Source organism: Mastigoproctus giganteus, chromosome 8 (genome assembly GCF_048544385.1).
Source record: "Mastigoproctus giganteus isolate SK-2022 chromosome 8, ASM4854438v1, whole genome shotgun sequence".
NCBI lineage: Eukaryota > Metazoa > Arthropoda > Arachnida > Uropygi > Thelyphonidae > Mastigoproctus > Mastigoproctus giganteus.
Window position 1 is genome coordinate 21,205,975 of NC_143582.1, and position 11,875 is coordinate 21,217,849.

The window sequence follows — 11,875 nt, forward strand, 5'->3', positions numbered from 1 at the left end:
ACCTTGTACTTAGAAGGGTTGTTTGTGAGAAAAAGATCAAGCGTATTGGCTGTATGATTAGGATTGTCCGGTATTCTTGTAGGTAAATGAACAATCTGTGCTAGGTCATTAGTAATTGCAAAAGCCTCAGCATCTCGACCTGCTGGGTCGGTGTGACTAGAAAACGGAAGCCAGCTGGAGTTGTGAATGTTAAAATCACAAGGAAAATTACCTCACTGTTAGGAAAGTTGGACTGGAGAAAGTCAAGTTGCAAAGAGAGGAAGTCAAAGAGCTCCAAGTGATTAGTGGAGTTGGGAGAACGGTAGAGACAACATATGAATTTTACACAATGAGGTAGAGAGATTTTAAGCCAGAGAAGATCAAAGAGAGGAGATTCCAAATTGCCAAGTCTCTGACAGGGAATATCAGAACGGACATATGCACAAGTACCACTTTTGAGGCGAAAGGAATCATACAGCAAATAATTTGGACATCTGAGATGAGTAGTAGTTGAATCAACTGATAACTGAGATTCAGTCAGAAAAAGTACATGGGGTTTGGAAGACTGCAAGTGGAAATGGACATCGTTGAGATTAGAATTGAGACCACGTATATTTGTGAAATGAATTAGGAAGTCCTTGGGAGGTTTAGATCTTTTCGCAGATAAGCTTGCTCTATTATTTTGACAATTCATGGTGTATTCAATAGTAAGAAAAAGTAGGTGGGACATGCTGTATGAAGTAATGAAATTTTTGGATATGGCGTACACGTGGTAAGAATATAACCAGATCCTTGACATAACGTGGCCTCGACAATGCTCCCCGCATACACACTACACGGACTCCCTCCAGTCACTATCTGGCAGAGTAGAGGTAGCAAGATTATACACTAGCTGATCCGGAAGCTTCCTAAAGAGTTACTAATAGGTTCAGTCCGGTGTACTAACTAGCGGCCGGCCTGCGAACACCGTTTTAGAGCTGTACCCTCGAAATGTTAGGAATATTGGATCTCGCCACGACATTCATCATAACCTCAAAAATCATCAATCATACTGCATGATGGAAGGGTTGGCCGGAACTTAGCTCTAGAGACTAAACATGGGTTCCACCACTTCAAGCCTCCAATAAGCAAAGTGGTGGTATTTCACCGGCTGATGAGAGTCATCTACCACCTAGTACTGCCTGGTAACATAGAGGGGCGGCGTTCCTCCATGTGGTGTGGGCGCCACACCTCGACGCCTGCTTACGTTGGTTCACACCTGGGTGGTCACCCACCATGTACTTGTGCATGAAGGTTATACCCAGGATTACTAACAGTCCCACCATCGTGAAGGTGCAAGCAGAGGATTTGGCTGTCATAGACCGTCCGGACTTCGCCGAAGTCCACTTTGACTTGAGTGTCACCCGAATATCAGTTCCATCAGCGTTTTAGACTCCCAAGTAGCAAGAACAGCTTGTCTGGCATGTCTGAGAGAATGTCTGTGACAACCTCAAGGACCAAATGATGATAATAATAATAATAATGATAATAATAATAATAATATACGTACATACAGAATAAGTTGTAGTGAAAAATCAGAATGGCTAAAAAAGAATGTAAAAATAATATATTGTGCTAGTTTATGGATCCGGAGCATAAATACTCAGCAACCATAATGAAATATAGACAAATGGATTAGATAAGTGTATGAGTAGGCGTGCCGACCTATCACGTGTAGTTACAATGGAACAATTATTTATTTATTTCACACAGATAAAAATTTTCTAGTCAGAACAAATTAATGCCATCAGACCTGATTAAACATTACATTTGCCTGAGAATATACAAATCATTTTTTAAATAGAATATACAAATCAATAGATATAACTTCAAATAATACCTAACACGGGAAATTAAAATTAAAAAACCAAATTACCAGTGAATATCTGCAACAAAAAAAGGATCCTATCTGCACCCTATATAAAGTAAAGTTAATAATAATCATAATAACTCCATATTTATGAAATACAAAATTTATCAGTTATTATTGAAAAGGGCTTACATTGAAAGGCACGTGTTCATAGGGCAAGCGCCTCTCAATATATGCCATAAATAACAACAAAGACTATCTGTTTCTGCTAGTTATATGTTTTTCATTAATAACTGATCAATTTTGTATTTTTTGGTATTTTGTAAATATGGAGTTATTATGATATTATTAACTTTGCTTTATATAGAGTGCAGATAGGGTCCTTTGTTTGTTACAGGTATTCACTGCTAGTTTGGTTTTTTAAACATAGTTACAATGTAACTACGTTTCAAATTGAAACAAGCCACTAACGTAAAGCAACATGGTTCTCTAGATAAGTATTTGTTAAGGACGTCCGAGTTCTGCAGAATTGATAGTGAAGTGATAAGTAATCAAGACTTCGAGGAAACAATGTTGACTCAGAAATACTCCAGGCTGATGATACAACTAATCAGAGCAAAGAGTCAATCAGGAAAAAAGGAAAAAAATCAAAACAATTCAAGTCTTGAAGGTCAGCTAAACATAACAGATGATCCAATCACTTGGCCAAGAAGAATTGTCCAACGTGTGAGAGACTATTTAATGAAGAAAGGCCCACCAAAAATCGTTTTGGAAGATTTTCCACGGAACGAAATTGGAACACATTTCCCAAAAATTCATTTCCAAAGGAAGCTTCTGAACGGGGAAGTCATTCTTCGCCAATGGATAACATACTCCGAATCAGCTGACAGGCTATTTTTTTTTTTTTTCTGTAGCCTCTTTGGAAATGATATGAAAAGTGCCTTGGATACAAACGGATTTGACGATCGGCCCAATATTCATACAAGATTATCAGAGCATGAAAAATCAAAAGGCCGTTTCAGAGCTATGGTAAATTATTGTAAACTGCAGAGTAGACTCTCTGCTGAAGAAACTATCGACAAAATTGAACAGAAACAGAGCAATCAAGAAAATAAGCGACGGCGTCAAGTTTTTGAACGATTAGTCGCAGTTGTTCAATTTTTGTCAGAGTGTAATTTGGCTTTTCGTGGCTCTGTCGAAGAACTGAGAAATTCCAACAATGGAAACTTTCTTGGTATTATAGAATTATTAGGAAAATTCGACCCCATTATTCAAGAGCACCTTCCATGAATTTCTAATAAAGTTATTCAGGACCACTACCTCGGAAAACGAATTCAAAATGAGCTCCTCGGTATCATGGGAGATGCAGTACAAAACAATATTGTTAGGCGAATAAAATCTGACAAGTATTTTGCTGTTATTCTTGATTGTACACCCGACATCAGTCATCAGGAAAAATTGTCCCTGACAATTAGATACGTCTCCGATGGAACATTGCCCAACACTCCAGTAAGTGTGTATGAACAGTTTATAAAATTTATCAATGTAAAGAGCAGTACCAGAGAAAATTTGTATAATGTGCTGAAACAGGAACTCGAAATATTAGGATTAGGGTTATGACAATGGTGGAGGTCAAGGTTATGACAATGGTGGAGCTAATATGAGAGGAAAAGTTTCAGGTGTTCAGGCACAACTTTTACAGGAAATTTCAAAAGCATTTTTTACACTGTGCTTGTCACAATTATAATCTAATTCTAGGAGATATAGCCAAAACCTGTACTGATGCAATTACCTTTTTTGGGACACTTCAACGTCTGAATGTTCTCTTTTCAGCATCAACGAAGAGATGGTCAGTTTTCAAAAAATATGTGAAGGGTCTTTTTGCAATACCTCTCTTTGAAACAAGGTGGAAGTGTCGAATGCAAAGCGTGAAGGCTGTAAGGTATCAAGTCGGTGATTTCTATGATGCGCTTTTGGAAATAGCAGAAACATCAGAACTACCAAGTATACAGGGTGGTTGTAATGTCTTGTGTTACTGCCGGTCGAGGAAATCTCTGACTATCCTACAGGTGTTCAGGACTGCGACTTTCTGGAGTTCCTTGTAGATGTTCTCTGGGAGACCTATTGCTGCTAGGCTGCTATGTAGAGTCGTTGGTACCATACCGGTTGTTGACACGATGATTGGGATGGTTGATACTTCTTGCCTATGCTAAATATCCTTGATCTCATGTCTCAGGTTCGTGTACTGCCTAATGTTTTCCTCATGGGTTTTCTGGACATTGCTAGTGTTCGGCACTGCTATGTCAATCAGGTAGTGGCCTTTTCCATTTTGTCCACAAGGGTTATGTCCGGTCTGTTGTGCGGGATGGTTTTATCCGTTATTATGGCGCGGTCCCAGTACAACTTGTGGGTTCGGGTCTCTAGTACTGCCTGGGGTTCGTACTTGTAGTATGGTACACTTTCTTTGATCAACTGGTATTTTCTCGCTAGCTTCTGATGTATTTATTATTCTGGCTACCTTGTCGTGTTTACTCACTCTGGGTGATCACCTTGCACCTCACGGTGATGTGTTGGATCGTTTCTGAGGCCAGGTGGCATCGTTGACATGTGTTATCTGACGTTCCGGGCTCCTTTGAGATGTATTTTCTATAGTTTCTGCTGTTGATTACCTGGTCTTGGATGGCCAGCATGAATCCTTCATCTCGGGGAAGAGCGTCTCGCTAGTGAGCCATGCATTTGAAGCAATGTTATCGATGAGATCTTGATCATTGTAGTGTCTGCCATGGAGTATCTTCTTTGCCCATCTTTCTATCTTCGTTTCTTGACCGTTTGGGCGGGAGGGGTTTCCTCGCTTAGGTTGAGTGGGGTATATCACTTATCTATCTTCCTTATGGCCTGGTGGAGTGGTGCTGTGTTGTTCTTGAAGTAATCCTTCAGGTTAACTATCGCTGTTTTCTGTTGTTCTGTCAAGTCTATCAGGCCCCTTCCTCCCTCTTTCTGAGGTATTGTTATTCTTATTCTCTCCACTTCGGATGGTGTTGGCAACTCTTGATCATCATTGTCCTTGTCTTTCGCATGATATCTTCTAGCTCGGTGTTAGTCAAATCTATGACCCCGAATGTGTATGTTATTACTGGAGCTGCATAGGTGTTTATGGCTTTAACTGTATTCCCTCCGTTCAATTTTGCTTTCAGCAGGATTCTGAGTTTCTGATGATATTTTTCGGTCAGGTACTTCTTGATTTCCTTGTGTTCCAACTGCTCAGCCTGCATCATCCCTAGTTATTTGTAGGTCTCTCCTTCTGTCATAGCTTCGATCTCTTTACCAGTCAGCAGCTGGTAGTTTCGGCCAACTAATTTTCCCTGGCGCAGTAAAAGTGTAAAGTGTAAAGTGTTCATTGTCTAACGGCCCAAGGGGTTTCCCCCATCTCCGTGTTGTGTACTCTGTTTGTGAAACACAGAACACTGTGAAGGCCAGAGATTTTAAAAAGTGTAAGGTACATGTTTATGTTGTGTAGTGTCATGTTGTGTTGTTCCTCTGACCTTTTAGCCGTTGGGCCCCTAGTGGGACCCCCCGTTGCCCACACTTAACCCCGAGGAGGCAGGTCAGGCATAGAGGGATCGCATTAGAAGTAATTACTCTGGCAGGCCCTGCCACCTAATTTCCTAAGATTTCAGTGGCAAGGGCCTAAAAAAAAATAAAAAAATAATAATAAAAAATAAATATTAAATGCTGGTCAAGTTTAGCTGCCTTGTTCCAGTACCATCAGGGTCCCTGAGTTCATTTAGTAGAGGGTTATCATGTTGCTGCAATTTGTTGTCTTCTCCTCAAGAAAAGCTGCTGTGCGTAGTTGGTGAGAGCTTGATACTCTTCCTTAGTATCCAGTAAGTGGTTTTCTTTGCCTTTTGGTATATAAGTCAGCTTTGTGATAAGCTGGCAGCGGAGGTCATCGTAGAGGGGGCACTCATGCATGAGGTGATCCCAGTCCTCAATTCCTCCACAGGTGCATGTTGGGTTCTCTTCTAGGCCAAAGGTTGTTAGTTTTGCCTTTATTGAACCATGGCCAGTAAGCAAATACGTGGCATACAGGCCTGGAGAAAACCATAATGGGGATTTTGGATAGATTCTGCTAACATCTGGGATGAATCTCCTGGTGATTTCCCCCTTGGTTGAATTTGTCCAGCGGTCCTGCCACACCCGCTGCATGTGTGCTTGAAGTCACCTCTTCTCAAATTTTTGGTTGTTGGTAAGATTCAGCTCGAATCCCAAGCAGGTCTGAGACACGCCCTTAGAAAGATGATACAACATTCCATTTCTCACCACCTCCAGGTCGAGGGGGAGGGCCCCCACCAGGACCTGGAGGGCGTGAGTACTTACAGTGCACCAGGCACGAGAGATGGAGAGCAGGACCGTGCGTTGAGTGGAATCTAGGATTCGTCTGTTTACTGCAGTCGTAGCCTTGCCAAACCAAATTCCGGCTGCATACGTAATCACAGGGATGAAGATAGCCTTGTAATACAACTAGAGAGGGTGCTGAGACCCCAGTCCCGACGGGATATCCTAGCAACCATGGCAGTATAGTTTCTCACTTTGGTTCTGATGTATTTGAGATGAGCTTGGAAGGAGAGTTTTCTGTCCAGTACTATGCCAAGATATTTCAGTTGCTCTGACAACTTTATGGTCTTGTTTCCAATTTTAATCTGTGGTGGTCTTGTAATGCAGAGAGTTCCTTTAAGAAGCAGAGAGTTTGTTTTTGATGGTGATATGGTCAAGCAGTGTGTTTTTGCCCAGTCCTGGAGGATTTGGAGTGCATGGTTTGCCAAGGTCTCAAGCTGGGCCCTGGAATTTGCAGTCACCATCAGGATGAGGTCATCAGCAAAGGCTTGTGAACGAACCTCCCCGAGGTCAAGGCATAGAAATTCGTCCATCACCATGTTCCATAAGGTCGGCCCCAGGACCGAGCCCTGGGGGCAGCCACGGTGTATCCGTCTTGTGAGTTTCTGATAAGGTGCATTTACTGTGATCACCCTATTTGAGAGGTAGCTTTTCATGATATTGAACAAATTGTCTGGTACATTTGCTTGCCTGAGTCTGCGGAGGACGCTCGGCCACCAAAGGGTGTCGAACGCTCCCGCGAAATCAATTGTAATCATCAGGAAGTATTTCCTGTCTGCTTGGCGGGCCTCAGTGAGCAGTGCCTATAGAGCATCAACCGTGGAACGCCCTGGTCTGAAACCATATTGGTTTGGTGATATTAGGTTTGCTTTCTCATAGTGGCTTTGGATCCGTACATGGAGGAGACGCTCTAGGAGCTTGCTGCATACGGATAATAGGGCTATGGGCCTGTATGAACTTGGTAGATGTGGTGGTTTTGTCGGATTTTTAAGGATCAGTTTCATATTTGCAACTTTCCAGTGTGGGTCTTGCATTTTTCTAGATCAAATTCCATTCTGATGTCCTTGCTGAATTCTTCGGTGATTCGGAGTAGTTGCTGGAGTTGCTACTCGGTTGCCGCGTAGAGCTTGATGTCATCCATGTACCTCAGGTGGGTGAGGGTATACAGGTTCCTTCTTCCTTCTTTGAGGTTATATCCATACTTGCTGCCGTTGAGCATGGTGGATAGCGGGTTGAGTGCTATCCACCATGCATCTCCCTGAAAGATTCCTCTTCTAATGGGGATTGGCCTGATTGTGATGTTCTCAACCTTAAGGTGGTACTCCATTTCGCCATTATTGCTCCTAGGAAGTTTGTCACTCTCAGATTAACCTTGTAGATCTTCAGGGTCTCTATGTCCTTGCTGAATTCTTCGGTGATTCAGAGTAGTTGCTGGAGTTGCTTCTCGGTTGCTGCGTAGAGCTTGATGCCATCCATGTACATCATGTGGGTGAGGGTGTACAGGTTCTTTCTTTCTTCCTTCTTTGAGGTTATATCCATACTTGCTGCTGGAGTTGCTTCTCGACTATGAGGTACAGAGTCGAAGGCCTTGCGGTAATCGATGTAGGCCGGGTATGTGTTGCGGTGTTTATTATTATTATTATTATTAGCTATATGGTGCAAGGAAGCCTGAGGCTTATGCTGCACCAGCCAAAAAAAAAAAAAAAAAAAATCCCGTGTTACCCTGAGAGAGAGAAGAATGATGATTACTAGCTCAGCACCCTGGGTTTGCCAAGCCCATACTCACCAGATGTGAGCCCCTGGGGTAAAAGGCAAGAAAAATATCTTTCTGACTAGTTTTGTTTATATTATCAAAATGTCTGGTGAATTGTTAACAAATTGCAATAATAAAAATAATAAAGAATTTTTAATAGTTTTAGTTTTTCCTCATTTAAAAATATTGAGGGGTTAATGTTGAATTTTTCAAGGCGGCCCCTCCAGCATGCTCCAATTGGGTCCTACATTTGCTAAGGCCGGCACTGCTTGTAGCCTCTTATAAATCTAACAATTTCGAATATTGTTATATGATACAAGTACTAGATAATTTTTTGAGTTGTATAGATTCTAAAATAGCATGTAATAATACACAATGTCAAATTTGTTTAAAATGGGATGGAAATTTTAATTTATATTATACATATTTTTTTTCTTGTATTCTATAATTTTTGGATGTGGGAACCCCGAACAGACATGCTTTAAATCGGAACAGGTGGCAACTCTGCTAAAGCAATATGAATTAAATATTAATTAAATGGTGCAAATAAATACAGTACATTCTAAGATTAATGAAATGACTTTTCTTTTCCTTTTTCTATATATATATATATATATACGTGGAATATGAAAACAAGGATGTGGAAAAACAGGAAAAATAAGGAAAAACAAGGAAAAAACAGTACGTGCACCTGAATGCGCAAAGCAGCAAAACAGGATACATGTATATAAATAAGATAAAATATAAAAAATAAAATAAAAATAGATGGAGAAGTTATTAAACACAAAATGCCGAACCTAGTTGAAGAAAAAAAAAAAAAGAGAAAAAGAATGTTAAAATCCTATAAAAAAAAAATAATAAAAATAAATAAATAAATAAAATAAAATAAAATAAAAAATAATAATAATAATTAAGTAGAATTAAATCCGAATTAATGCCGAATTAACAGGGCAATTATATGTACAAAAGCTGAAAGAAAAAGAGGGAGGGTGATAGAGATAAAAATTATAAAATAAAAATTAAAAATTAAAAATTGGTACATAGATCAGGTATTTCATCAGGGGGCTACACCTGATCATGTACCAAACACTGTGTTTCTATGCAAACTCATGCTGATGGAGAAGCTGAAGAAATGAAAAGGAAATAAAAAAAAATAAAAAATAAAAAATAAGAAATTTTTTATATATCTCCATAAACATGAGTGAGGTAGCCCCAACGCAGTGTATTTAGATTAATAAATTAAGTAACGTAGTGTAACCGCAAATGCAGTGTATTTAGATTAATAAATTAAGTAACGTAGTGTAACCGCAGTGTATTTAGATTAAAAATTAAGACAATTGAGTAACGCAAACGCAGTGTATTTAGATTAAAAAATTAAAAAAAATTACGCAACGCAGTGTATATGGAAATAAATTGAGTCGATAGTATGTAATAAATAAATAAATAAATAACAAGGTAGCGGTATAGAAAAAGGAAGCAATGCAAGGTAGGGGAGGGAAAAGAAGTTAAAAATACAGAGGCAAAGATAGTGAGAATGAGGAAAGTGAGAATGTCCGAATCACCCTCGTATTACACTAATAGTTCAACGGACGGAAAGACGAAGAGTAGAAAGTAGAAAGAAGTAAAGCGAAGGAAAAGAGTTTAAAGGATACTAGGCAAGCTGGGGATGTAAGTACCCAACCTCATAGAGAGGGCCTTGGCTGTGAGAGTGTTAGTAGAAGTGGAAATTAATACCGGTAGCTTGTATTGTATATTTTACGAAATAAAATAAAATAAAAAATATGAAAAGGAAGAAAATTAAATACCTATGATAGTTGGCAGAAACAAGTTGAGTGAAATATAATTAAGAAATGACAATAAAATATGCGATCATGATTAATAAGGTACAATTACGCGAATATGATTAATAAGAATGGAATGCATTCGGACATTCTCACTTTCCTCATTCTCACTATCTTCGCCTCTGTATTTTTAACTTCTTTTCCCTCCCCTACCTTGCATTGCTTCCTTTTTCTATACCGCTACCTTGTTATTTATTTATTTATTTATTACATACTATCGACTCAATTTATTTCCATATACACTGCGTTGCGTAATTTTTTTAATTTTTTAATCTAAATACACTGCGTTTGCGTTACTCAATTGTCTTAATTTTTAATCTAAATACACTGCGGTTACACTACGTTACTTAATTTATTAATCTAAATACACTGCATTTGCGGTTACACTACGTTACTTAATTTATTAATCTAAATACACTGCGTTGGGGCTACCTCACTCATGTTTATGGAGATATATAAAAAATTTCTTATTTTTTATTTTTTATTTTTTATTTTTTTTTTATTTCCTTTTCATTTCTTCAGCTTCTCCATCAGCATGAGTTTGCATAGAAACACAGTGTTTGGTACATGATCAGGTGTAGCCCCCTGATGAAATACCTGATCTATGTACCAATTTTTAATTTTTAATTTTTATTTTATAATTTTTATCTCTATCACCCTCCCTCTTTTTCTTTCAGCTTTTATACATATAATTGGCCTGTTAATTCGGCATTAATTCGGATTTAATTCTACTTAATTATTATTATTATTTTTTATTTTATTTTATTTTATTTATTTATTTATTTTTATTATTTTTTTTTTTTTATAGGATCTTAACATTCTTTTTCTCTTTTTTTTTCTTCAACTAGGTTCGGCATTTTGTGTTTAATAACTTCTCCATCTATTTTTATTTTATTTTTTATATTTTATCTTATATATATATCTATATATATATATATATATATATATTATTTTTTTCGCTAAAACATTTGAGTGAAAAAGATATCCTCTTTGACGAAAGATAGGAACAAAAATAATACCGCTACAAAATAAAATGTGGAGGCTGTAATTTACTTCGTAATATTTCATATAAGAATATTGCAAATTCCATGTCTCTTCATTCTGGCTAAATTTTCTATTGTTATATCCTATTATTATTATCATTAGCTATATGGTGCAAGGAAGCCTCAGGCTTTTGCTGCACCAGCCAAAAAAAAAAAGAAAATTTCCCGAGCTACCCAGAGAGAGAGAGAGAGAGTCAGAAGTAGAAGGGAATCACCAGAAAAGAGAAGAATGATATCCAGCTCAGGATCCTAGGTATGCCAAGACTATACTAACCACATATGAGCCCCTGTTACCACAGGCTACGAACGGAATTCAAACAACAGAAGAAATATTCTAATACCCTTGTGAGAAAAGTAAAAATGTTAACTGTGTTGTGCTGGAAACATGTTTCTAGGACAAAATATGTACTTAATCATCAGTACAGTTTTGTTTTAGAAGGAATTCATATACAAACTTAGCCACACTGTGTGGAAGAATGAGCCTTTTTTGTGCTATTGAACCATGTGACTAAAAATAAAATTTAAAAAGTATATATGTACTGTTTAAATACGTATTTTGAAAATTTCCTGGCTTTTTGTAAGCTAATTTTATTCATTGCAGCCAAAGGTGAAACAACTAAAAGATTTCTTCCACAAGTTATGATAACCGCACTAAAACCTCCTCCGTGGTACTCACCAGGCCTTCACATCTCATTCTTCCTCTCGGGTCACGGATCGTTTCGGGCCAAGCTGCGTGCCCTGGGTCTCACCGATTCTCCTCTCTGCACATGCAGTGACAATGAACACTAGATTCACCTCATGTATAATTGCCCTCTTTATGATTTACTCAGAAGTCTCCTAATTACCAGAACTGGAAATATACCCAGTGGGCAGGAACATCTCTATATAATTGATGAAACCAACAAAGCCTTCACTACTTTTGCCCAGAGTGTATTTGAAATGCGTCAAATTCACATACAGCAAACTGTTCAGCGCACTCCCATCTTATAATGAACCCAAAACTCAATTCATAGAA

At 38.4% G+C, this 11,875-nt stretch overlaps 1 protein-coding gene across 1 annotated transcript; it reads left to right on the forward strand.

The window, feature by feature from the left end:
* The first annotated feature begins 2,398 nt into the window (after nt 1-2,398).
* Nucleotides 2,399-3,118, forward strand: LOC150081326 (zinc finger MYM-type protein 5-like). Its single transcript, XM_090380168.1, has one exon. It carries the CDS (start codon nt 2,399-2,401, stop codon nt 3,116-3,118), a length of 720 nt encoding a protein of 239 aa, XP_090236294.1.
* Nucleotides 3,119-11,875: the final 8,757 nt, after the last annotated feature.

What these genes read in the sequence shown, in the direction of transcription:
- LOC150081326 (XM_090380168.1), top strand. Translation starts at nt 2,399, where the DNA reads ATGTTGACTCAGAAATACTCCAGGCTGATGATACAACTAATCAGAGCA.